The sequence below is a fragment of the Linepithema humile genome, chromosome 2 (genome assembly GCF_040581485.1).
Source record: "Linepithema humile isolate Giens D197 chromosome 2, Lhum_UNIL_v1.0, whole genome shotgun sequence".
In the NCBI taxonomy this organism is placed as follows: Eukaryota; Metazoa; Arthropoda; class Insecta; order Hymenoptera; family Formicidae; genus Linepithema; species Linepithema humile.
The window spans coordinates 16,059,686-16,086,824 of NC_090129.1; the positions used below are offsets into that span (position 1 = coordinate 16,059,686).

The 27,139-nt window shown below is 43.4% G+C and overlaps 3 protein-coding genes and 1 pseudogene across 3 annotated transcripts; 1 reads left to right on the forward strand and 3 right to left on the reverse strand.

Annotated features, from left to right (window-relative positions):
* The first annotated feature begins 11,229 nt into the window (after window positions 1–11,229).
* On the forward strand, window positions 11,230–11,550 carry LOC105671473 (uncharacterized). Its single transcript, XM_067349292.1, has one exon. It carries the CDS (start codon window positions 11,230–11,232, stop codon window positions 11,548–11,550), a length of 321 nt encoding a protein of 106 aa, XP_067205393.1.
* Window positions 11,551–11,744: 194 nt separating this feature from the next.
* Window positions 11,745–13,064, reverse strand: LOC136998033 (uncharacterized; annotated as a pseudogene).
* Window positions 13,065–13,173: 109 nt separating this feature from the next.
* On the reverse strand, window positions 13,174–14,283 carry LOC105671622 (uncharacterized). Its single transcript, XM_012365958.2, has one exon. The coding sequence runs from the start codon at window positions 14,281–14,283 to the stop codon at window positions 13,174–13,176; it is 1,110 nt and encodes a 369-aa protein (XP_012221381.2).
* LOC136998032 (uncharacterized) lies at window positions 14,223–16,199 on the reverse strand. Its single transcript, XM_067349884.1, has one exon. The coding sequence runs from the start codon at window positions 15,476–15,478 to the stop codon at window positions 14,411–14,413; it is 1,068 nt and encodes a 355-aa protein (XP_067205985.1). The 5' UTR covers window positions 15,479–16,199; the 3' UTR covers window positions 14,223–14,410.
* Between the last annotated feature and the right edge of the window lie 10,940 nt (window positions 16,200–27,139).

The window sequence follows — 27,139 nt, forward strand, 5'->3', positions numbered from 1 at the left end:
GTGAATACTTATCTCACAAGGATGCCTTACAAACATGAAAAGTTAAATTAATGTATGATAAATGTTAAAAATTGTTTTAACCGAATTAATAGTCTTTAACGCCTTTCACGATTACGAGGGGGGACGAGAGGTGCTTGAGTCCCCCTCGGACGAGGCTCGACCACAGCTATCGGCTTGTGGTACACTCCGCAATCCTTACACTTCTCGTATTCGGAATTTTTTCTATTCTGATCACGCTCCATTTTCTATACTTTTTTTCTCCACCGCGTGCACACTTTGAACTGATAAATTACTCTCTTCCGCACACTTTATATACAGCTCAACGCAAAAACGTCAATTTTGCTGTAGTAATAAACGTTAAAATACGTTCGATAGATGTTAAAAATGGTTTAAGTAATGTTGAAAAGATGTACAAAAGATGTACGTAAGATGTTCAACAATACGTTAAAAGACGTTCGATTGACGTTCAAAGACGTACAATAGACGTTCAAAGACGTACAATAGACGTTCAAAGACGTACAATAGACGTTCGATAGACGTTCAATAGACGTTCAAAGACGTACGATAGACGTTTCAATAGATGTTAAAAATAGTTAAATTGACGTTCAAAGACGTACGATAGATGTTCGATAGACGTTGAAAGACGTTCGATATACGTTTAATAGACGTTCAAAGACGTACGATAGGTGTTCAATAGGTGTTCGAAAGACGTTCAATATACGTTCAATATACGTTCAATAAATGTCTGAAAGATGTTTCAATAGATATTCTTACAAATAATAATATATTATATCTCATGAGATAGGCGATAGGTCATATTACATGGTGGATTATGTAGCGGGTAAAAGGTGGAATAAGAGTCATACGAGTGTGATATATATCATTTTATTAGCATAAATCATAGTTGTTTTACACGTTTGTTACGCTCAAACCACCACTTGTACAATTTGCAAACATTCCGCATAGCGCAATGTCTCGTGTAATACCCACAACGCAAGGTTCCGATTACATCCAAGTTCGTCAGGCGTGCGATATCTTCGTAATCCACATCGATCGTTTCGATCTCTACATCATCTTCCAAAATCTCGCACAACCACTTTTTCTTCTCGAGTCCTTTTACGTATATCGGAGGCGGTTCCGTACCAATAGCATTGTTGATAAGACTTTTCATCTGACTGTACGAGACGTGTCCATCTTCCCATCGGAAGCCGTGGTGGTGTATCCGTAACCAACACACCAGCGATTTTTCTGATTTTGTTAACAAATACCACGGTATGTGTTTACAAAATACGTAATGAGATAACGTTTCGCCATCTCGAAGTACCACTACCTCTTTCACAATAAAAATGTTGTTGAACGCGTAACCTTGCAGATCGACGAAAATTGGTACATTCGGCATCGTCGTCGATCGTCGGAAAACTGACATGTCCGCGTACGCATCTCCAATTTATAAAAATCATACGAGTCTGCGCACAATGTTGTTCAGCGGATTATATTCAACCATTCGATCGTGTATAATGAGACAATAGGCGGTGGTGTTAGCCGGTATATTTTCCTTACAATCAAATTCTATTCGCACGTCAACGGTGGCGCTCTTGACAGAGTCGTTTTGTCGCGAACAATCTATGACTACGAACGGACCGGCTTTCGAGAATTCATCGATGTCCAAATACGTATTATCGAATCCGTAATAAGCTTTGCGGAAACGCGCATACATGTTGTACAGTATAGCGTATCGATTTCTGTCGAAATCCAAGTTCATGTCGTCATACGGATAAAAATCTGAATTCAGATGCAGTCTCACATTGGTGAGTTTACAAGCGTCAAATTGCGTAGCGTTTTCAGACAGTACGTTTTTTCGACCGGTTTGGAGAGCAAAGATTACGTATCGCAGTTTTTCCAATTGCGTCGCGGCTTTGACCGCCCAGGAATGCTTCGTTGTATTCTGCAGCAGAGGAAATTCGTACAGATCCCACGAACGGAAGCACACGCTCAGATATCTTCCGCTTTCCAAAGTTCGAAGAAGAGACAGCTTGTTGACTTCGCTCAGAGATACGTGCGGCATTCGCCACTGTATCTTGAGTAGTTCGATCGTTGGATTCGTACCGACTCGTCCAACGAGACAATTGTTATCGTTGCGCGATCGTATCAATACAAGTTCGTGACGAGCGTTGATTACAATCCGTTTGTAGTCCTCGCAGAATCCTAAAAGAGTATTGAGCGAAACGCAAAAATTAAAGTTTCCATTGAGCAACGGATTTCCATCCGGATTCCACGATGCGTATTTCAGCGTCTTACTCTTCTCCGTCGTCAGCGATACATAGTTTTTGATCGTGCTCGTTATTCCAACGTTTCTGTTACGATCGATTTCAACTCCGTCGAGCTCGTATCGCATTTCATCAAACATGAACGCAACGCAATTTTTTCCCATTTATATATATATTTTCCATTATACACACGTTATCTCTATTCTCATCGGCAGGAGTAACGAGTTTTCCTTCAATGTAGAGAAAACTCTCACACGGCAACGTGTACAAATCCTGTTGCTGTATAGGTATTCGTATCTCGTCGCTGTGTCCCAACGTCGTGTTAGCGTACGGATTGTACGTGTGCATCTCATATTTCACGATACGCTCGTCGAAGACGGGCTCGTCAGCGATGTCGAGTATATCCATCTCTTTAATCGTTTCTCACAACGAATCCCAATGATTTTAAAAAGTTTACGTTCGTCGTACTGAGCCTCTTGAATGGCGATGTTTTCTCAATTTTCGTTGTTCTCTCAATCACTCGCTGTTCGTTCAACACGAGCATTTCCTCGCACCACGTCGCCGCAAGTGCAGTCTGATGGTAATCTCCTCTCCGCGAAAATCAATCAATCGTCCGTCTTGATCCACCACACGCAAGGTGATATCGGTAACGCTCCTCGCGATGACCGCAAGGTAAATGATTTGCGCTGGTGTTTCCGAGACTTTATATTCCGGAGGCACGTTCGGTGAAAATTCGTGTATCGTGTGCATCGACCTGTCGTTGGCGTACGCACCCGCGGTAATGCTTCCACTCGAATAATGTTTACGTTGACGATGTTTACCGAGGAGTCTGATTCGTGCAACTTTCTCGGTTCCAGTATACGATCCGTCGAAAATCCAAACAGCGGTCCGATGGTATTCGGTTTGGCGAAATTTATTCGAAAAGCGCACATGATTTCACTCTTCATGGTATTAACGTTGGGACGAAGTGACAATGGATAATCTTGCTCTTCACTTTTTCCTCGTTTTTGCAGTATCGCGCGTTTCAGATAAGAAGCAATGGCGTCCAATTCGTACGATCCTTCGGAAATTGTAATTTCTTTGTCATTGTCATCGAAATAAAATATTATATTGTTCGCTAATGTCACGTTCGGAATCGTGTTGTAAGTCTTCATCGTGGTTAGACCGAGCTCGTAGTCCCCATCGCTCAAGTCTATCGGTGGAAAATAATCCACTGTGAGAACGCTGCTTTTACCGCTTAGAGTGAGCGTCAGCGACATTGCCGAGATTCTATCGACGACTGATGTTGATCGATGGCGGATCGATTTTTATATCTATTTTCTGGAGGAACAGGAGGCACAATTGTCCGCAGATTGTTTGATCGTACGTCTGGTAAGCTGTGCAATTGTACGTTATCGTTGTATCGGTGCCTCCGAGGTAGCGTGTAATCTCCTTCGGCGGTTGCAAATTGCCAAAGCTGTCAAAGTATACGGCGCGATCGCCTCTCTTGGCGTACGCCACCCAATGCGTGCCCGACCCGTCGACATCGTCCAAATTCACGATACCGCTCTCATTTTTATGTATCTTGTCGGGTAAAGCGTTACGCATGTAGATACCTCGGAAATATGGTATTCGCATACGCCTCGCCAATGCGAACAATTGTAGATTGGTGGTGGCACCCGCGGGCATCTCTATCGTTTTTTCGACGTTTTTTTTTTTCTCTCTTCAATCCTTTGCCCCGCTTGTACGGAGCAAGATAAATCCCCCGTCCTTCCATAGCTTTATTGTGACGTTTCATCTCATCGAATTGTCGTCGCGCAGCCTTAGAGTCATTCACCGCCTTTGCAACACCCGCCGCTCCACCGGCAAGCGAACCGATGATTCCCAAGAGCGGTAACAACGGTAACATACCACCGCGTTTCGCCGCCGGAAGCGTTCTCCTCTTGGTCTTTTTCTTCTTTTTCTTTGTCATACCCATCCCCAATTTCGTCTTTGCTTTCATAGCAGCCCATACGGCGGTAGCAGCGGCCCTCTCACCGAGAGTCGCGTCCGCAGCGGTGATCCGTACCCGCGCTTTATCGGCGAGAACGCGATCGGCTGCGTGGCGGTCCGCTGATTCGCGGTTTTGCGAGTACGCGATGTCGTGATCGCAGCACGCCGCGTCCAACGGATTGATACCTCGATCCCCTCGCGCGAGTCGTTTCCGCAGACGAGTCCCCGGCCCGCAAAATTGGTAGCCGGGTATATGCAGCTCCAACGGTAGTCGATTTATCACACTGTTTAGTAAACCGGCACCCTTGTATCGTTTCATAGAACGCGAATTCTAACGTATTGCGTGTATTTCCAACTGAGGTGTGTTTCGACAGCGCTCACCTATAAATAGGAGGCGCGTATCGATCATTAACTAGTAGAATATCAAAGTTTGTCGGACGACGAAATACAATGAATAACCGGGATAATAAGAAGGAACGGAAGAAGGTGAATGTCGCAAACGTGTAATGATAATCGTGTGTTTGAAACAATATTTTTTTTTTAGGATAATGTCCGAATTATGTATGGAAATAGAGATATTTTAGATCTAGCAACAAATATCCGAGCACCGCTCTTTTCAACATTTGATGCTGCGCACTCGTCGCGTAATAACAAAGATGAGAAAGAGTTTGGTAAAAAATGAAATTTGTACAACAACCGTACACGATCCGTGTGAAAAACATGAATGATAAGACGCAAGGGGTTTGTGAGAAGGCGTGTAGACATGGTAAAATGCTGCCAAACACGATACGCGGTATCATTTGCGGTTCCTCGAATTGCGGTAAAACCAATGTAATGATTAGTCTGCTCGAAAGTCCGAACGGTGTACGTTTCGAAAATGTGTACGTGTACTCGAAATCGTTGAATCAACCAAAGTATCGATATCTCGAAAGATTGCTCGGATTGATCGATGAAATCGGCTACTTTACATTCTCGGACAACAACACAATTGTACCGCATAGCGAGGCATTACCGAATTCCGTATTCGTCTTTGACGATATAGCGTGCGACAAGCAGAATGCGATACGCGAGTACTTTGCTATGGGTCGACATTCGAAAGTCGATTGTTTCTATCTGTGCCAAACATGCAAAAATACCGAAACATCTCGTGCGCGACAACGCGAATTTACTCGTAATATTCAAGCAGGATGGAACAAACCTTAAGCATGTCTACAACGATCATGTGAATACGGACATGACGTATGAAGATTTTAGTACATTGTGTCAGGCATGTTGGCAGCACAAGTACGGATTTTTAGTGATAGACAAGGATAGTACGATTAACGATGGACGATACAGACGTGGTTTTAACGAGTTTGCGGTACCGCGGAATGGTTAGTTGTTCTCGAAACGTTGACGATGACGCTCGACACGAAAGATATCGACGAGAGGGAAAGGTTAGCGAAGGAAATCGCTCGTACGAGCGAGTCGATTCGCAAGAAGCATCGGACGTTGAAGACGGGTAGAGTGGAGCAAGAGGTGCAATTGGAGAAACGGTTGAAACCGATCGTAGAGCCGTTGAAACAAATCGTCGAGAACATCAAGGGTGACGATAATCCTATCAAAGAGCCGTTTACACCGGAGTTGAAAAAGAAGAAGAAGAATCGAAAGCGATGGAGCACAGTGCAGCACAGCACCGTGCCAGTGGGTAAACGATTAAAGCCGAATATCACGCTCTAACCGCAAAAATTAGCGTTTGAAAGCCCGATGAGGTCGAATGAAACCGACAGCGCGGATCTGTCTCTCGTGCCATCCTTGCGAGAGACGATGCAAACGTTCAAAAACCAGGAAGCTCTGTATGGTCAAATGGGTCCGTTGGGACAAGAGTACATCGGGGAGCTCTTGAGCGGTGACAAGAAGAGAGGGATCGACAACGTGTACGGCGTATACTTCAACGATGCGGGAACGTTTCTTGGAGACAAGGCCTTCGACATTGATAGAGACGACAATTTGATTGTGAAATACGCGGGCACGCCCGGTGTGTTTGAATTAATATTCAAAAGACTTCCCGACGAAACGCTGTGTACGGAAGATGACAAACAAAAGTATAAGAGCATACTACTCGCTACTAACGCTCACAGACGCGGTCATAACGCGCATTTACCTATTTTGGGAAACAAAGGATACAAATACAAACATATCATCACACCTCTGATATCTAAGAAAGGTGGAGGTGTTGCACATCTCGACAAGAGAGGTGCGGGTCACACGTTACCCAAGTGTAACATACCACAGACCATGACTGTGACCGACAACGCGGTCGATTACGTGCACTGGGATGATCCGAACGAATTGGTGGATCGCCTTCGATTGCTGGACGCCTCCCGTCAGGCGGGAAACAACGCGCACGACAACGAGTTTCTCTTGATTATCGAGGAACTGCGCGAAGCTGGTCTGATTATAAATTGATCACAGCTTTTCAACTATCGCCAGTATTGCTCGTGCGATGCTACAGGAATGTCTATCAACAAATTCGGATTACAGCTAGGAGGAAGAAGCGACAGGGTGACGAGACAGAGCGGCGGAGTCTCGAAGAATTACGTGCGCGAGAATTGTCTCTGTAAGGATGGTGAGGTTTTCAATGCCAAGTCACGTGTAATCAGACATCTCGCCGACCCTGAAGCGGACACCGACGCCGTCAACAAGCTGCATCTGGATCATCACCTCAAGCTTATGAGCGATCGTGAGAATCGAGATCCTATGCTCTGTGAAAATTTTAAGCGAGAAGTACTTTCGAGACTCGAAGATTCGGAGAATACCGAGCGGACCTGGAAGAGAGACCACGACGATTACATCGAGACCAGATACGTGGCGTTGGAACGACAGATTCACGATCTGAGAGGTCTCCTCGACGAGAGTGTAGCGCGACTCGATGGAAAACTCGTCGATCACGAGCGAGAGACGAAGAGTCTTGTCGAGCGAGAAATTCACAATCTTCGTAGAGCTGTGAGAAAAAATTTCATCGAATACTACGATGAGGCGATGAAGAAGAAGAAGCAAAACGAATCGCAATGAGCAAGAAGGAAGCGGTGAGCCTGGAGAGGAGATCGCTCGTGGACGAGCTCCACGCACCGGCGAGAAGAAACTTTACGCGTAGGCCAGTCGCATAGTGGTCGATTTCTAAAAAAAGGTGAACTTTATTCATAACTAATTTGTCACAGTATTTAAGGTAAATGAAAGATGATGTTTCTCTAATTTTTCAGCACGCTATATTCATTTTTGAGATTGTTTTAGTCGTACCTCATATCTTAAAGGTGCCATAGCCCTAAAGACGCTGTTGCATGACTCTACAAGCATGCACTGGGGGCTGTGACTTACAAATAAACCTATCTTTGTACGACTCGCCAATTTCATTGAAACTTTGCACACTTGTAGAGTAGGCAAAAATAATGGATACGTATTTTTTTTATCGGTCAACATTAAGTTTCAATGAAATTGGCGAGTCACATACAGGTAGATTTACTTGTTAGTAAAATCGTAAATTAACAGATACTAATTCCAATTATATTAAAAAAAGTTTTTAGAGATACTGAATTTATTTTTAAGATTATAACACAAATTAAAAAAATGTATATACATAAATATTTCACCGGTCCAGAACTTTTTCACCCTGTATAAAACTAGTTGGCATAATCTATCCATAAACTTCATCATCTGCTTCGCTCAAGTCTTCTTCTCTTTCGTCTTTTTCTTGTTGTTCTTCTATTTCGATGATATCTGTATCTTCCTCTCGATCTCGGTCTTCTGCATCGTTTTCCTCTATGAGTAGATTCCACATCTCCTGATCCTCTGATTTTTTGCTTTCTCGTGATTTCGGCAAGCTTGAACAGGCCATTGTACTCAGTAATGGATCTGAGCTGAGGAAAAGTCTTCGAAAAAGTTCATCGTTCGTATTTTCTCTCGAATTTTTCCGTGTGAAATACTCCCGAAAGAGCCGGAATTCTTTATTTTTTGACTCAGCAGCCTCTTCACTAAGTTGCCCAATTGGTACTATGAAGTTCTCGATAACAGAAGCTCCGTGAATAAATATTTTGTGCACTGTGGTAGGCATATAGTACCACTCGTATAGCTTAACGTATATTTTAGCCGTCTCGAGGCAGTACATATAGAACTTCTGTATATTAATTGGCCTTCCACTGCGCATCGCTTTCAAAATAACGTTAAAGCGCCTGATTAAGTTCTCGTCAATACCCGAAATCGTAACTGACAATGTAGAATTCTTAAAAAAACGTCTGGCTGTATTGCCATCATTACTTGTATCGAAGCCAGACTTCGGCATATCAATAATGATACCCATTTTTTCACGAAATTCCTGTTGTAATTTCTTTTTTCTCTCATTAACGATGGGCTTTATTTCTTTCGGGACCCTCCATTTTTTCACATCAAGACGATATGCAATATGTAGCAAGCACTCAAAAAAACGAATGTTTGCATGCAACACTGACAGCCCAAATCTAAATTGTGAGGTCTGCTCAGGTCGATTACGTATAGACTGAATTTTGTTCATTTCCGTCGGAACAGCATTGCAGATATAACAACGCATTCCGGATGCTTCGCTTAAAGCGTTGCATATTTTTCCATCTACCATAGTTAATAGCATCGAATAATTGATTAGGCCAATTTTTGATGGGTACGGCTCTAACTTGTTAATTTGCTCTAGGATGTAAGCTTCTTCCTCTTTGGAAATTTTATTTGTCTCGTGCAACCACTGCACCCGTATCGGCCTACAAAAGCGGGTCGACGAATGTCTCGAGTTTTTCCATATCACTGTATTCGAGGCATCCACGAGCTGCAGGGGTACCATCGATGTAATGAAAACGCTCTCATAAGAAATATTTTCAGATGTTTGTTGCTTGTACTGAGAATATCCACTACTCCCGTCAAAGCCCCACTTGCAGGTCAGTATGAGACCTTCTTTCACCTGTAATGGTGATCGCAGGTTGCTGATGATGCTGTCACAGGTTTTCGCCAATAAATCCTTCAATGGTACCTCGCATTTTTTCTCCGTAACAGTGATATTTGCCGGATACAAAGATTTTTTTGCATCCACAATGGGATCATATGCCGGATACAAATCATGGCCATGCTCTCGTGCATTACGTCGAAGTACCAGGTACTGTTTCTTTGTAAGATTCTCACTTATAATTAGTGAAAGTGCTTTCTGCGGCGACATGCGGATATTTGTCTTTGGCGATGTTTTCCGTTGTTTAACAATTTCCTTCGCTCTGGCCGGTGTTATTGTTGTTGCCTCCGTTATCAACTTTGCAGCCGCCTCGTTACCCTCTGATCTGAAATTCATAGCTGCTGAAAATGCCAAAACGATTGCTAAAGTTGACTCACGGATTTTTTTAGTTTTTCTCCGCTTCACTGTATCTGTGCATTTGTCGAATGATTTTTCTGGGTGACCGCGTGTTCCTAAGAAACGAAAATTTAAGGGGGATTTAAGGGGGGTCATTTTAACCTAAACACATTAGTACAGATAAATACACATCGCACGAAATTTTAATGTAATTTTTAACAAATAGAAAACAATATAGATCTAATTAAAATTAAATAGACTACTTACTTTTATTGGCTTTTGCCGAAATGGAGGTATTGGTTAAGCAACGAAAAACAATATCGGGGAACGTTAATTCCGTGCTCAACCAAGCCGCGTATTTTTCTTCGAACTTGTTTGCAGTTTTATTGACGTCTTTCTTTCTCCATTTTTGGAAGTAAGGCGAAAAAAAATTGTTTCTTACGTATGTTTTAAGCGCATCAACTGCTTTTTTATCATCATTGATATTAAATAAGGTTTGCAAATGATCAAGAACGCGGTTCTTCTTAAGATCAGTAGCTTCGGCATTGTTTTTGCACTCAACTGTCATCATCAAATTGTGCAACATTTGTCGCGTCACTTTATAGTTTTCCATATTTCTATTTTAGTTGACGTAAATAGCGGTAACGACAAAAATCAACAAAAATGTCCGCTGCACGCGCTTCCGGAGTGTCTCAACAACGGAGTGGCGGATAGTGGCGGATGAATAAACAATCGACGATAACTTTTGACCTTACTGAATACGGCCACATCGGTTTCATAAAATCTTCTGCTATCTTTCAAATCGCAGTACAGATTATAGAAGTTAAGATACCATATAAAACGACTTTTTTCATCCGTCACGTATGAAATAAGACTAAGTGAGAGAAAAATGAATAATGCAGTTTTTGATTTACAAAATACCATTTTACAACTTTATTATAATACATTGTATCAGTTTTCACCCAAAGTGATTTCCAAACTTAATATTCATTACTGTAAAATTACGTTCAAAAAAATAGTACATTTTTTTTCTTCATCTGCAACTTTGACTACTCACTATAGTCTTACGCTTAATATTATGATATTCATTAATATGTTTAAAGATGGTGGATATATAGGACATTATTATTATCAAGTTTCAGCTTATCATGTAAAAGTCAAAATTTTAAATAAAGTTCACCTTTTTTTAGAAATAGGCCACTGTGAGTCGTCGTGAAAGGATACGACGATTTGTGGCAGGCTGACATTGTCGAGATGAGACCGTACTCGCGATCCAACGGCGGCTGCAACTACATTCTAACCGTTATCGATGTGTTGAGCAAGTACGCGTGGGCCATGCCCTTAAAGACCAAAGGTGGAATTGAAACGTCCAAAGCATTTTCCACGATATTTAAGGAGAGAATTCCGAAAAATTTGCAGACCGACCATGGAAAAGAATTTTACAACAGAGATTTCCAAAATCTTGTCAAGAAACACGGCATCAATCATTATTCGACATACTCGGTCATGAAGACTTCGGTGGTGGAACGATTCAATCGCACGTTAAAGAACGAAATGTGGAAGTTTTTTACGCTCACGGGATCGTACAGGTGAATCAACGATTTACCGCGATTGATCTCGGAATACAACGGTCGTAAACATCGTACGATCGGTATGCGCCCGATCGATGTCACTCCCGAGATCGCAAAGGGACTCTTGAGCACCGTGTACAGTAATATAAAAATTGCCGCGCCGGCGAAATTCAGGGTGGGTGATTCGGTGCGCGTGAGCAAATTCAAAACTGTATTCGAGAAAGGATACACGCCGAATTGGTCGACGGAGGTGTTTAAGATCGCCACGGTGCAACGTACCAATCCTGTGACGTATCTGATTAAGGATTATCGCGGAGATCCAGTCGCGGGAGGCTTTTACGAGTACGAATTGCTCAAGACCGCACAACCCGACGTTTATCTCGTGGAGAAGGTGTTGCGCTGAAAGGACGATAAGGTGTTTGTAAAGTGGTTGGGATTCGACAATACGCATAATTCTTGGATAAATAAAGACGATGTATTGTAATAAACTATGTATATTTTACATTGTATTATAATAAACTATTACACATATATACAATGATGTTCTTTATTACTACAACATGTTACAATATATACATTTAAAACTAACAACGATAATAATACATAAAATATTAAACTATATAAATTACTACACATTATTTACAATTGTATCTTGTGATGACCCCATGGTAGAGTGTCGGTGGAACCGGATACGACGTGCCGCTTATCGTCGTACGGACTGAGCGCGAGCTTTGACTCCGACACGGTGTACACCTCGTGCATCTTTGAGCGGATGCACAATTGACGCCGCGTCAGCTCGATTTCGTCGTTGAGACACCGAGTGTAATCGTCGAACGTTATCGTTCTAGCGACTACATTTTTCTTTACGCCTTTCACCTTTTTTGTATCTTTTTGTCCGGTGACTCTCAACGCGTACATTTTCGCTCTCAGTCCGACAAATTCCGTCATGATCGCGCCGTTATTCTCATCTTTCATCAGACCGGGTACTTTTTTGTTGGCGCGCGGTATATACCGTAAACGTTGTCCTCGGAGTAGTCGCTCGTGTCGAATTTGGATATATCGCGTTTCATATCCCGATACGCGTCCTCGCATTGTAGAAAGTATATCAGACTGTCGGTATCGGTGTACAAAATTTTACAATTGTTGCCATAGAGAGGCGCCATGTACTCGTAGTGAAACTCGTACAAGCAGGTCTTGGATATGTCGAGGATACACATACCCACGTAGATCGGCTTGTTGAATTTCACTTCGAGTTTTCGCAACTCTACGGCGACTAGATTCTCCGAGAACACGCTTCGACTGTGGAAATTTGGTCTGGCAATCATAGCCTCCGCTCCGTACCGACCCTCCCACTGTGTAACGAGCCGTACATCCGTGTGATTTCGCACATTCTCCATGGTTTTGCCGCGTTGTTCATCAATTTGTATAAATTTTTCTCAAAATCGTTTGTCGCCCGTGTCCAAAACTGCGTATTTAATTCTATGTATCTGCGGAGCCATGGAGATTGCACAAATTGCAGTACGCGGTGAATCTTTGCAATTCGCAGACCATGTAGCACGCATTGCTGCAGGTTACGGTAATGGATGACGTATCGCTGCTTATCGTACAGTGTTAACTTGAGCTCCCGCTTGCCGGGCGGCTTATCGCGCGTCGGGCAGAACGGCAGGTCGGCGTGCGCATCGTGAAGATTCACCGGATACTCGAGATCGACTTCCAGCACGTAACCGGTGGCCGAATCGGATGCAACGGACATTACGTCAAAGTTTTCGATATTTTCGACCCACCGAAATTTGGCGTAGGGCAGCGGTTGACACATTGCCCACTCGTACAAGTTGTTTACATCAAAGTACATTAAGTACGATGACGGTTTCGATGGATCGTACGATGACATGTATTTGTTGTTGGCGGCGGCGTATCGGTTGGAGCATTGGCTGAGACCGCCGCGTATACCGCGCTCGACAAACAACACCATATCGATGTCCGTGAGCAACTCGAATTTTACGCGCGTGTACTTCAACATAGCGTTTCACGTGTACCCCGGTAATGTGTAATACTGAGCGGGATCTAAACCGTAACTCTTTATACACGTGTTTCGGAAATTTTCGAAAATATCCGCCAACAAAAGAACGTCTGTTTTCAAATACAAATCGCTGTATTGACCTAGATCTTCGATCGAAAAAGTCTGCCAAACGTTTGTCGCGTGCGCGTAATCGCTCTCGGATACCGTTTCTCCGGTCAACGAACTGTAAAACAATTCGCGCGATGGTAGGCTTGTGTCCCGGAGCTTGTCGACGCTGTCGATGTACTCGTAGGGAAACACACCTTTGCGCGTAAGCAGATTGAAATTTTCCGCGGATAAATGGCTAAATTCCGATCGTGAAATTTTCAATTCATCTATAGTTAAATATGATGCCAATTTTTCAAGACTTGTACTGAGAAATCTAAACGAATCTATAAACCGCAATTTCACGCAAATTTTGGAATTTTTATCCTCCGTATCTTTAACGTTTTTAGTGAATGAAATGTAACGTTCTTTCGTCAGCGGCAGTAAATTAATGTTGCCTTCGAAAGCATTGGCAACGTCTTTAATAATGAAATGCGCGTCGTAACCGAATAAATTGTGAAATATCACCGGGATAACGTGGGAATCTTTGTAATTTAAATTGCACGACGAGTGCGCGGCACCGCGGTAACGCCCGGTAAGATGACAATGATCGCGCACCCGCGTATCATCCGGTGTAAACGGTTTCTCGCACACGTGGCACATCGCGGTGCTACGGAACTTTTCCGATTCCTCCCGCATAAGATCCGCCATGGGGACGACGGTGGTGAGGATCGTTTTCACACGGCGCGCCAAATCGTGGAGTTCATTGACAAACCACGCCACGCAATCCTCACCGCGATAAGACTTAAAACTAGATAAAGAATTATCGTACGTACAACTTACATGATATCCTACACTAAACGCCTTGTGATGTTGATAGGCGTATGTGGTGCCGTCTTGTCCATCCTTCTTCTCGAGCGTACATTCGAGATCGGCGTACACTACAAACGGGAGCCGCTCCTTCCGGTTGTAGTTGCTGAACGTCAGCCACTTTTTGTCCTCGCTGGGGAGAACGACGGCGCAATCGTTCATCTTGCCACAATCGACGCTGTGCGCCGATAATTTCTCCTGTGTATAAAAGTAATGTAGACACCTGTAATAATTTGTATGATTAAAACTACGAATAAAGTTTCGAATTATTTTATACGTATATTTTTACTTACCGATCGCAAATGTACTTTTTGCCATTTCGCTTGCTCAATTGCGAGCTCACCAACCGCGACATATTCTTTATGCATGCAAAATGTGCATTGTTGTTTCCGTACACGTACAACAAATTGACATGCTTCTCCTTCTTGTTGTCGGTGAGCCGCAGAGGGACGATTTTGGAGTCTTGGGTGGTAAAGACGTTGACGGAGATGGCGTTTAGTTTCTCAAACTTTGATATTTGTGGCAGCGTCACGGGGAACTCGATACCACACAGATTCAGCACCGTTGAATAGTGCGGGTACTGCGATACTCTTTCCGGGTACTTTTCCGCTGGATGTAAAGCTGCTACCACTGCCCACGCGAAACACGTATTATCGTTTGATTTCACGTTGACCACCGCCTTTTTTAACATAATTTTCCGCGGTAACTCGATGTGGCATCCCGCGCGTAGAGGATTCAACTTGTTGACTTTGATTGTTAGGTTCAGGATACGTGACAACGCCCATCCGCTGTCGCGTTCCTGAAACTCCTCCAGAGATGCCTGTATGACGTCAACCACATGCTTCGTGTACCTCTCTTGTAAATCAGATGTTGGATGTATCTCTTGATTCTTCGTGGTGATGGTCTTCACGGCTGTCTTGTCACCTGCGATAAATTCCCCGTTAAACGCGGTGTTGATTTTAACGTTCCCATGCTCCGCCATGACGCTCTGGATCCGCTCAATAATCGTATTTCTTATATTTTCCAAAAATTCACGAGGATCGATGAAGTCGGAATTGACAACCGCACCCGTCAGCACACGGTTCCTAAACGTCGTCTCGATCTCCTTCCACGTGTAGCCCTTCTTCTCGTATCCGCCGTATCCAGCACCGATGGACACGAATCGCTCATGCAGGGTGTTCCTCACACCTTCCAGACGCACAATTTGCGCCACCAGAGAGTTGACTACTCCGGTTCGTTGCTTCTTGCGACATTTTTCTCTCAGAGAATCGATGTACTCGTCGCACTCGTAGTCCCATGGTAAAAACTCTCCCAACGTTTTAATGTTTGCAGCTCGAACGGTGAGATCACGTTCCATTTTGAACAACTGTGACAATTTGTATTTTCCGCGAGTTTTTTATACCCGCTCGTTGCACACGACACTAATTAAAAAAAAAATATCGATGATGTCACACAACTTGAAATCTGGCAACATGGCGCCTAAAAGTGGCTGCCTAAGGGTCTATGATCTAAAAATAGTGTCACACAAATTGAAATCTGGCAACATGGCGTCGCCTAAAACTTGTGTAAACAATCCTTATCACCCCCTCCATTATATTTTCTAAAAATAGCGATGATGTAATTTCTACAGGTGCTTTACTTTGATGCGTAGATAAAACCTGCACGAACCTGCAAAGGATATAAACAATTCTCGGAAATATGAATCATTTTTGTATAAACAATCCTTATCTCTCTATGACTCATGCTTATATAAACAATTCTTATCTTATCTTTTCCAGGAATTGATGTAATCCGATACCTTCCCCTCTCCCCCTCACCTCTCTCGTCACCCCCACCACTCCAAAAGTGCTGACGCAGTGTAATCCGATACCCTTTGTATAAACAATCCTTATCTCTATATAACTCATGTTTATATAAACAATCCTTATCTTATCTCTTCCAGGAATTCTTATCTCTTCCAGGAATTTATGTAATCCGGTACCTTCCCCTTTCCCCCTCATCTCCCTCGTCACCTCCTCCACTCCAAATTTACCCCCTCTCCTCCAGAATTACCCCCTCCACCTCAACCTCTTCCTCCCTTCACCCGCGCACCCCCTCAAATGCCCTGGGTCAGATCTCCCATAGCTATACTACTGTTGTGTTGATGTTTCAGCTCAGCTTGTTTTTCGGGTTGATCTTCTTAGTCCAGCTGCTGCCGTGCCCAGACCACCAAGGTATCCAGACCATCGGGACTTATGGTGGAGATGATGAATCTCACCGCTGCCACCAATTTTGTTGCGCCTTCTGGTGATTAGCGCAAACTTTAAGGATTCGAGATTCGCCGAGGCAGATTAAGGGGGTTGATCCGAAGAACTTTACTCTTGTCACTTGCTTAGAAATAAATTGCTTTTTATTTATTTATCTCTACACTTTACTTCCTTGATCGGTTACTTCGCGTTGCTTGCTAAGAAGTATGCGTATCTCGATTAATTATTTTGCGGTTTACTAACGTATGTGCTCGCAATGTAATTGACAGATGATTAACTCGCGGCGCCTTGTTTGTCGCGCTTATTTATACAGATCGGCCTTTTGTTACAGCATGGCCGCTTTAGCGATATACCCGTTTTGCCGCCCACAATGCTGATCTGTCTAATCTAGTTTGGGTGCAGGTGGTATTCGGTCTTCTAAAAATGAGTATCAGCGTCCTGACAATTGATTAAGTAATCTTGCTTTTATATTTATCGGTTTAGTTTTAGTGGCCTCAATAATAAAACAATAAAATTGTTTAAGTAGTAATTTAGTTGTGGTCTTTCGACGCACAACAAATGACTGAAATAATATATACTCATTATTTTATAAAATACGAAATAAAGATGACTATATAGAGTGTCCCAAGAATTTTGACAAAGCGCTTGTGTAGGTAGAAACTAACTTGCACAGGTAGAAACTAACAAGGGAACGTTCACAAGTGTCCCCCCCCCCCGATTTGATTCTCTTTGAAATATGTTGTAAAACATACAATTTGAGGAGACACGTATTTTTTTATAGTGGCCTAACTCAAATTTAAGGGGTGAAACACCCCTTTGAAAAAAAACGGGTTTTTTCTTTGTGTGTAAATATCGCCAAAACCGTAGGAGATATCAAAAAATGTTTCAAATAGAAATTGTATGGCTTGTAATGGTCTTTATAACTGTGTAGTTGGATTTTCAAAAAATGTAATTTTTTTATTTCTTCCACGTCTTATTTTTTTAAATTTCAAAATTTTTGTAATGACAAAAGTTGTAGCATTTTTTACGCTGAATTCAACTATATATGATTTTATTATGTTCCGAAATCGCATCTTTCAAAAATGAGTTATCAGTATCCCACTATATGCGTCGCGCTGCATGACGCATCGTTTATACCGCACTTGTGTTGCGCAATAGTCGTTAAATAAATATACAAATGACGTGTTATCACATATTTGAGAAAGAAAAATTAACTAAAATTGTTGCTAAAGCATCCCTTCCACATTACACCCTTATAGATAATCGCTGCATTTCGTGCGCAGCGCGTTGTCATATATAAGTTAGCTATCAGCGCATATTACACCTTGAAGTTTCGCTTGTAGTGATTACGGGAAAATAATTTATGAAACGAAAACAGTGAATAAATCAACCTATTCAATATATATATATATGTATATATACACAGGGTGTCCTACAACTCTCGCTACAGCGAAAAAGGGCATATTCCTGGCAAAGAGTAAATTCATAAAACATAAAAATTAATACTTAGGTTATAAAATTGTAGGAATAATTAAAGGTTGAAAGTGACCAATAGGAGAGCATGAAACGCGATGTTTTTATTTAGAAATTTAGTAAATGCTCGTGACAAGTATTGCCAAGTTCATGTTATATACATACAGGGTGTCCGATAATTGCTGAATCACTTCTCGGGTGTAGGTAGAGGGGTTTAAACCGAATAGAAAAGTCCATTATCATTTTGCGATTTTCGCAATAATTAATGAGGAATTAATTTTAAAATATCGGCCAATTCGCGCGAGTTTAACAGCGCGGCGAGAAGAGACCCGTGGTGATACAGCCCACTGTTATTTGGTTACAAACAAGGAAAGAGACCCAAGTGTCCCCCTCCGATTTTGACGAGCTTTAAATATGTGGTAAAGTAGCTTAATATAAGAGACACGTATTTTTTTATGTGCTTTCTCGCACGTTTAGGGTTGAAACAACCCCTACAAGCTAAAACGGTTTTTTTGGTTTTGACTGAATATCGTCAAAACTGTAAGAGATATCAAAAAATATTTCGAATAAAAGTTGCATGGTCTTTTATGAGCTTTATAACCGCGTAGCTCGATTTTTAAAAAATTTTATATTTTTTAACTTACCCCTATCCCTTATTATTTTTACGAATTTCAAAATTTTTGTTATAACAAAAGTTGTAGCATTTTTTACACTGAATACAACCATACATGATTTTATTATGTTTCAAAATCGCATCTTTCAGAAATGAGCTGTCAATGTCGCACTATATGCGTCGCGCTGCGATATATGCATATATATATATGCATAACGCATCGTTTGTGCCGCGCTTGTGTAATCGATAAGACGAAGAAAATTAAAAATAAAGATTAGCATGTTATGAAGTATTCGGAAAAATGTTCTGATCAAAGAACAAAATTTACTAAAGTTGTTGCCAAGGCATCCCCTCTATATTACATTTTTATAGTTATACTAGAACAATACAAGCGCGCGCTGCGCGCGCGCACTTATTATTCTACCATCGACTGAAACAGTAGGTTGTATAGTATAGCTATGCGTAGTTGCCGATACGGATTGTACTGCAGATTCAATCTTTTTTGTTCCTTTATATGCCAATGTACGACCGGCATGAAGTTCTAATTGGAATCCGCTTTAATCACTGTTGTAAATATTTTCAACTCCATATTCTATTATTTGATATTTAACGTTTTCAATAAATGTGTTACATTTTTCTTTAAAATTGACGTTAGACATTATAAATGTTTTTCTTATAAATTTTGTTATTTTACGAGATACAGTATTATGTATTATTTTAAATTTTTGTATCCATTGCAATGAAGCTTTGAATCCTGGTACATTTAAATTTTTCTGTGCCCAAACAACCCATTGAGCTAAATCAGCGTCGTGAACAATAATTCTGTTTTCAAGAGCTGTATGAAAATTATTTAATGTATATTCCGAAATTTGTTTTAATTTTTCGAATCTACTGCCACCTTGATTCACTTGAATTTCCCATCGTCGTAATTAACGTAATGAATATACTTTCCGAAATCTTCGTTTTACTCCTTCTAATGTTCTTGTCCTTATTGTACTGCTTTTTCAAAATTCGACTGTATTTTTTTTATATTCATGCGGAATACATTCATCTGTAGTACATATAACTTTAGGATTTGCATCAAATACCTCATCTTCTTCCTCTTCATCTCCTAGTTCGAATTGCTCTGCTGTTGGAATATCGTTATCGTTTTCATAATCTACAGATTCTTCTACTTCCATTTTGTATCTCTCATCGCGCATTTCTTTTAGCATAGATTCTATTTTACGTACCATTTCTCGTTCTTCAGATGTTATCGAACTTGTTGATAGATTAAGGGCCGAAAAAGTTACGTATACTAACATTATTACGTTAAATGGATTTAATTAAACCATTCTGAAAAATATAACAATTAAATACTTCTCCTTATTTGTATACAAAAAATAATACTTACTTTACAGTGAATTTGCTGTTCTTTTTTTGATGCTGTTTTATATATTGTTTTTTCGTAATCACTAACAAGCGCACAACTTTAAAGTGTAATATGCACTGACGGGATATGACAACGCGCTGTGCTATAAATACGCTCGAAATGCGACTATAAAAGTGTAAAATAGAGAGGATGCCTTGGCAACAACTTTAGTAAACTTTGTTCTTTTGAAACCGTGTGAGCTTTTCGAGCGCGGTATAGCTCGTCGGAATCCAGGTTCGGTCGGTGGGGGGTGTGTCAAAGAAAATATGCGTTTGGTTAATGATAAATCAGAAGACGTGTTTATTCAATTAAGTATGTTTGATGACTGCGTGTGTACATGCGATGTGAAATTGTGATGCGAAAGAATATACAAGAGATGGAGAAATGATTATTAAGCAACGGCTGAATAATTATTTGAGCAGCGTGAAAGAAATATAAAAGTATCGGTGAAATCAGTATAGCGACGGTGAAATAGTAACAAAGTATCGGTGCGGTCGGTAGAATAACCACGGTGAAATAATTAATAAGCGACAGCGAAATAATTCTTTCAGCGGCGTGAAATAAGTATACAAGCGGCGTGAAAATAAATATAAAGACAACGGTAAATAAATTGAGAGTGACAGCGAAAGAATTATTTAAACAGCGTGGAATAAATGTAAAGGCGACGGTGAAATAATTCTTTAGGCATCGGTGGAACAATTATTTATGCGAAACTATAAAGTATGACGTGAGGCGTCCTGGTGCGGTCGGCGAGAGCGCAAGCGCGGGCGATCGTGTCGCAACGGTTGGTACAAGACAGAGCGCTTGTCGGTGAGTGCGTTCGTAGAGTATCGCGAGTCCGTTTGATCGTAGATCGATGCGGATTATTCGGCGGCGCGGATTGGTCGACGTGGTTTTGCCTACCGGACGGATTACGGTTTGAAATCCCGGCGAATAAACGCGATATAAGGACTTAGGCTGCTGATTATGCTCGGCGGGAGTACGAGGACGCTCGTACGAAGGCGGAGTTTAGAACGGCGACCCGGCTAGGTACGTGGGAATGCCCGCAATACGAAGTTCGGTGGCCTAGAGGAGCCAAGTACGCTCGGCGGGTATACGAATATACTCGTATACAGGAGCAAGAATACCGAGGATGCTCGGCGGTATACGAAGATACTCGTGTGCTGGAAAAGGCATAGAATCCGAGTATGCTCGGTTTGGACTACGAGGACGCTCGTAGAGTGATGTTCACTGTCTAGCAGCGAACGGGATCTGGTGAAAAGACGTACAGCCGGGCCTGTTTTATACCCGGCTGGCAGCCGACTGACTCGAATCGACAAGCATCGGCGGTTCAGCGGCGAGCCCCCCACAAAACGGAACGGTCGGGTGTGGGGGGTTTTCGGCGATTGACCGCCGTTGTTTTGACAAGAGTTTTATCGGCGCGCGATGCGCCCTTGGTGGGCTACGGACGATGGACGGTCCGTAGCCGTAACGATGCAGCTTGCGGGCTGCACCGTTACACTTTGATCAGAACATTTTTCCAAATACTTCATAACATGCTAATCTTTATTTCTAATTTTATTCGTCTTATCGATTACACAAGCACGGCATAAACGATGCGTTATGCATATATATGCATATATCGCAGCACGACGCATATAGTGCGACATTGACAGCTCATTTCTGAAAGATGCGATTTCGAAACATAATAAAATCATATATGATTGTATTCAGTGTAAAAAATGCTACAACTTTTGTCATAACAAAAATTTCAAAATTCGTAAAAATAATAAGAAAGGGTAGGGGTAAATTAAAAAATATAAAATTTTTTAAAAATTGAGCTACGCGGTTATAAAGCTCATAAAAAACCATGCAACTTTTATTCGAAACATTTTTGATATCTCTTACAGTTTTAACGATATTAAGTCAAAACCAAAAAAACCGTTTTAGCTTGTAGGAGTTGTTTCAAACGTGCGAGAAAGCACATAAAAAAAATACGTGTCTCTTATTTTGAGCTACTTTACAACATATTTAAAGCTTGTCAAAATCGGAGGAGGACTCTTGGGTCTCTTTCCGTAAGCGCGATAAATCGTTGGGAAGAGCGCTCTATAAATGACAACGGCACATACGAGCGGTGTGTAACGCTAGATCCTTGCGTCCTAGCGACCACGTAACAACGGGCTGTCTCTTCTCGCCGCGCGCTTAGACTCACGCAAATTGGCCGATCTTCTTTAATTAATTTTTCATTAATTATTGCGAAAATCGCGAAACGATAGAGAACTTTTCTACTCGGTTTAACCCGCTCTACCTGCACCCGAGAGGTGATTCAGCAATTATCGGACACCCTGTATATGTTGCACATATTATATGTATTATATATTGCTGCGCCCGCGGAACGAAATATCGCACACGTCAATGAAACTCGCGGAAATCAAAGAACACAACGATAACACTTTAACAGAACAAAGAATACTTTAATAAGAACCGTATAATACAACGAGTGACCGGGAATACAATTAAAAGATCAGAGCCGTAGCACACGTCCGCCCGAGCAGACAGCTCCCGAAAATCTGACGTCTCACAGTTTATTTACAAACTGTCATAGAGACGTCTAAACAATATTACCATGGAGATTGTTTATAACATTTCAGCTGCTAAGAAACCGATATTATCGATCGGTCTCTCAGCTGACTGCACGCAGCATCAGCGACAAAAAAGCCTGGGCGCAACACTGCCCCCTTTCTTCAAATTTGTCGTCCCGACAATTGTCTTGACTAAATGGGCTGACTGTAATTTTTATGTCTTCTAGTGTTGACTCCAGGGTGACATTACGACTTCCTGCCCTACCCTGAGCTGCTGCTACAGGTTACCGAGCGTCGAAATTCCCAAACAAACACCTTCAGGATCATGAAAGATTCTGTTGTCGAACCCTCTAGCGTCGATTTTCAGGATACCTATATGGTCTCTTGCTTTATCCTTTTTTTTTTTTTTTTTTTTTTTTTTTGGAAAGGCGGGGGAAATTCTTTATGGATACCCTCGGGTCTCGGGGGAGAACCCGAGGATTATGTGGGAGTCCCCCAGGGAAAGTGTCCCTGGGTATACCCATTAAAACCACCGCCGGTAGCCATCCTAACCCGTGTTGAGAGGGGGGTAAGGCATCGCCAGCGGCATTCATCTCACCCCCTCTCGGGTTTGACCGTTGTTCGGCCTCATCCCAAAAGGTTTTAACCCTAACAGGGGGGGAAAGGTCGGACTACCACGACCCTTCCCCCGTCATCCCTTGTTTGTTGGGGGGGTGGTTGACATTAGTCGGGAGCCCCCGCTCCCGACTAACCCTCCCAACTGTGTGCTCTAACCCCTATTTGACAGGGGGTTTGGAGGACGGGGTGAAGAGGGGAGGAAATTCCTCCTCTCTGAATACACTCCCCCCCCCCACTTCCTTTTTCTTCCCTTTCTTTCTTTTCTTCCTGGGCGTGGCCTCTTGAGGGAGAGGAGACTGGGGCTGCACAACCACGTCCGTATTTGTCTACTTTTCCTAGCCTTTCGCCCGGAATAGTCCTTCCAGTTTGGCAATCAAAATTTCCGCTCCCCCCGTCACTTTTGGGGAGAGGGGGCGAAGGGAATCCGGGGGAAGGGGAGAGAAACAAGTCTCTCCTCTAAACCCCCACTTGGGGAAATCCCAGTCAATCCTCTCCACCGTTGCCCTAATCAGGTTGGTACCAGTCCAGTGGCTTAGATCGTCACCGAATCGGTACCAGACCTTCAGCCAAGGAAGGTCTTCCTTCGGTGCCTTCCAGCCAACAAGTTGGCCTAGGTTCCGGTCTGGGAAGGTCTCCATGAAGGCCTCCCAGTACCCCCGAACTCTGGAGTTTACCTCCGTCCAGTGTGGCCACACTCTGCCCCGGTAATCATACGGAGCACCTATGAGGGGGCCACACTTCTTCCATCTGAAGATTATTTCTACGGGAGGTGGGACGTTCTCCCTTTTTTCCCGCGGAAATGTCATCTCTAAGGAGGGGATGTCTATTACATCCCCCTTCGTCCTGTCTTCTGGGGCGGTGAGGGATTTTTCCTCCTCTTTCCCCTCCTCTCTTTCCCCTTCCTTTCCCTTTTGGGAGAGGGGGGACGAAGAGGCCCTCGTTTTTTTGTCGAGGAATTTCTTCTCCTCCTCTTTCTTTCCCCGCTCTGTCGGACCTTGTGGGGGCTTAGAGCTCCCCTGGCTCGAAGACGCTGGAGACGGAATTGGTGAAGGGCCTATGGCCTCCGCCGTTCTTCCTTTATTGATGGGGGGAAGAGGAAGGCTTTTGTTAGCCTTCCCCCCATCTTCCTCCTTTCCTTGGGTGGGGAGAAGAGGAAGGCCCACTGTGGCCTTCCCCTCCTCACCCTCCTTCCTTTTCCTGGCAGGGGGAGGTGAAGGGCTCGAAAGAGCCTTTCCCCTTCTGTCATCCTTTTTCATTGGAGGGGTGAGCGAGCGCTCACTCCTCTTCCTCTTCCTTGGGGGAGGATTTGGAGGGGAATTTCTCTCCTCTTCCTCCACTTCTATTTCCATGGTCTCGGGGTCGGGAGAGAGTGTAATGATGGGGATGAGAGAATTATCTCCCCCCCCCCCACTCACTCCCCCTTCCCCGAGGATTCCACCATTTTCTCCACCTCCATTGTTGGAGTGGAGGGGGGGGCGGTCCCCCTCTTTCTCCTGGGAAGGTAATTAGGGGGTCTTCCCCCTCCTCTTCCTCTTTCTTCGTCTCCTCCTCGGGGGAACGATCGGGCACCAATACGGTGGGCCGAATTCCTGCCCGCCTCCCTGCACACGGGGCAGCTCGCCCTCCTACGCGAACATGCCCCGGCCAGGTGGTCGGCGCCCCCGCAGTGGAGGCAGCATTTGCTGCGGTCCACCTGCGAGGGACACCGCCACCTCTCGTGCCCACGCAGCAAGCACCTGTAGCATCGAGGAGGGAGGGTGAAATCACCCAACCCCCCATTTCCCTTGGTGCGGGCGGGCTGTGGCCTCACCCTTCTCCAAGTCTGCGTGCCGGCGCTTCTTACACCGGTTGCAGACTGGTCCGCCTTTTTGGGAGGAAGGGATTCGGGGTCCCTTCCCCCTCCGGGGCGTGTACCCTCTCTTACGGGCTCATCACGCTCGCGTCCCCCACGAATCTCCTCCAGGAGGACGAGGAGGATTCGAAGAATCTTGTGGGTCTCAGCCCACAAGTCACCAGCCGCGGTAGCACTTTCGCCCAGGGCGCCCGCGTGGCACGCCCTGGGTGGCCCGTCGCACGATGACGACGAGGGGGGGCACCGGGACCGGATACCCCCCACGCCGGCCCCTGGGGTCCAAATCCCCTGGGGCGGTAAAGTCGTCCTCTTCGTTGTCATCGTTTTTTCCCATAGGTGTTATTTGTTGACAGAGTTGTCTTCTCCGGGTTTTTTATCGTGGTTTTTCTTCCACTAGGTCGACTGCCCATCCAGGGCTAACGAACTCGACCTACCCGGGTCTTTTTATAGAGGTTTTACCACCCTCGCAGCCCGTCCTAGCTAAGCTGGTACCGGCTCCCGGCCCCATAAACTGGGGTTACGGTATGTGACGCTATCGCCCCCCCTCGTGCAATGGGGGCTCGACCGTTATGCCGGAACACCGGCGTGCTAACGAGGTTGGTCAGGCCCCAGCTTTTTTATCGAGGTAATGCTCCTCTATCCCGGTGGAGTGAATAACACTCCTAACGGATCCAGGCATCCGGGCGATTGAAATCAGGGCCGCCAACCCCTACCGGCTAATCGGGACAAGTCCCTTGAGAGGTAGCCGGACCCCCGTTCCCTCCTAAGAAGGAACTGTGCGCTCTTAGCACCGTGAAGCGACTCCAGCGAGCCGCCCCACGGTGAGCCCTCTCACCACGACAAGGTGGCGCACAACGAGGAGGTCTTGCTCTACCCTAAGCTATTTTTGCTGCAGGTTACCAAGCTCCATCTTCTAGTATCCAATCAACTTTCTTCTCAAATTTTTCTGGCTTTTTCTGCTTTCTAATTTCTTATTTTTGGACAAGAGAGGGGTATTCACCGTGGACCCATCGCCTTAAAAAGGACTTCTCAAGCCCACTGCTTCGGCATTCGCCCTTCAGCTCATGGGAAAATCACGGCTCAAAAATCGTGAGCGAAGCAGTCTTCTATGAAAGCTTAAAAATTCTTTCCTTTTTTCCATTTTTCTTTTTAACTTTGTCTTTATTCCTTCTTTCAAAATTTCCTTCTCTTCTTTTCTTCCAACATCCTTTTTCCACTTTCTTTCTTCAAACCTTCAACTTTATTCCTTCTTCCAAAATTTTCTCCCCTTCTTTTCTTCAGATATCCTTTTTCTATTTCTATTCTTCAAATATCCTTTCTCTACTTCCTTCCTTCAAACTTTCTCCTCCTCTTTTCTTTTCAGGAAACTCTAAACAGAAATAAAATAAGCAGAATCAAATAAACAAAATTAATTTCTAAACATATAAAGAAATTATTTCTCCATTTCTTTCATTAATACAGGTTAACGGATGTTTCAACTTCATTAATAGATTCTGTAAAATTATTTTCGCTAATTTTCTTTACGATTTTCGCTCTCTCGATTGCTAATTTTAACGAAGAGACTTCCTCTAACTGAAAAGTCCGCTTTATAAATTGATCATTCAACGCATTTACAAATTGCGCACACGCTATTTTTTCCCGGACTTCCGCTGAACATTCTGAATAGGCTAACCTCGACAACTTTTCTATGTCAGCGCCTAAATTTGATATTTCCTCACCAAATTTTTGCCGTCTATTTGTAAATTGTATGTAATACGTTCCGGAGAGATGACTCTCACCAAATCGTAACTCTAATTTCGATTTTAAATCTGCGAAATTTAAATTTTCAATTTCCGAAACACAATCTAACACCGTTCTTGCCTTTCCCCTAAAACAGGATGCTAACGCAATAGTTTTTGCATTCTCTGTCCAATTATTTGCACTCGCGATTAAATTAAATTGAGAAAAGAATTCCCTTAACGATCCCGTCCCGTCATACATATCCGGATTCAATTTATAACCAAAATTTACTGACACCGAATTTACGGGCGCGCATTTCCCGTCGCAGAATTCTTGCCCAGATCGTCATTCCCAGTAATAATATTGGAACGACTTAGCTGATTGATCTGCTGCTTCAATCTGCTCAGCGCCTCGTCCCGCTGCCTCAATTCTGTTTGGATTTGCTCCCGTTCCGTTTGAATCTGCTACCGCTCCTGTCTTTGCTTCTCCCGAAGTTGTCCGAGCTCCCGCAGAATTGCGCAACGT

Bases quoted from the DNA above. Each gene is read 5' to 3' on its own strand.
- LOC105671473 (XM_067349292.1), top strand. From the start codon at position 11,230: ATGCGCCCGATCGATGTCACTCCCGAGATCGCAAAGGGACTCTTGAGC.
- LOC105671622 (XM_012365958.2), bottom strand. From the start codon at position 14,283: ATGAACGATTGCGCCGTCGTTCTCCCCAGCGAGGACAAAAAGTGGCTG.
- LOC136998032 (XM_067349884.1), bottom strand. From the start codon at position 15,478: ATGGAACGTGATCTCACCGTTCGAGCTGCAAACATTAAAACGTTGGGA.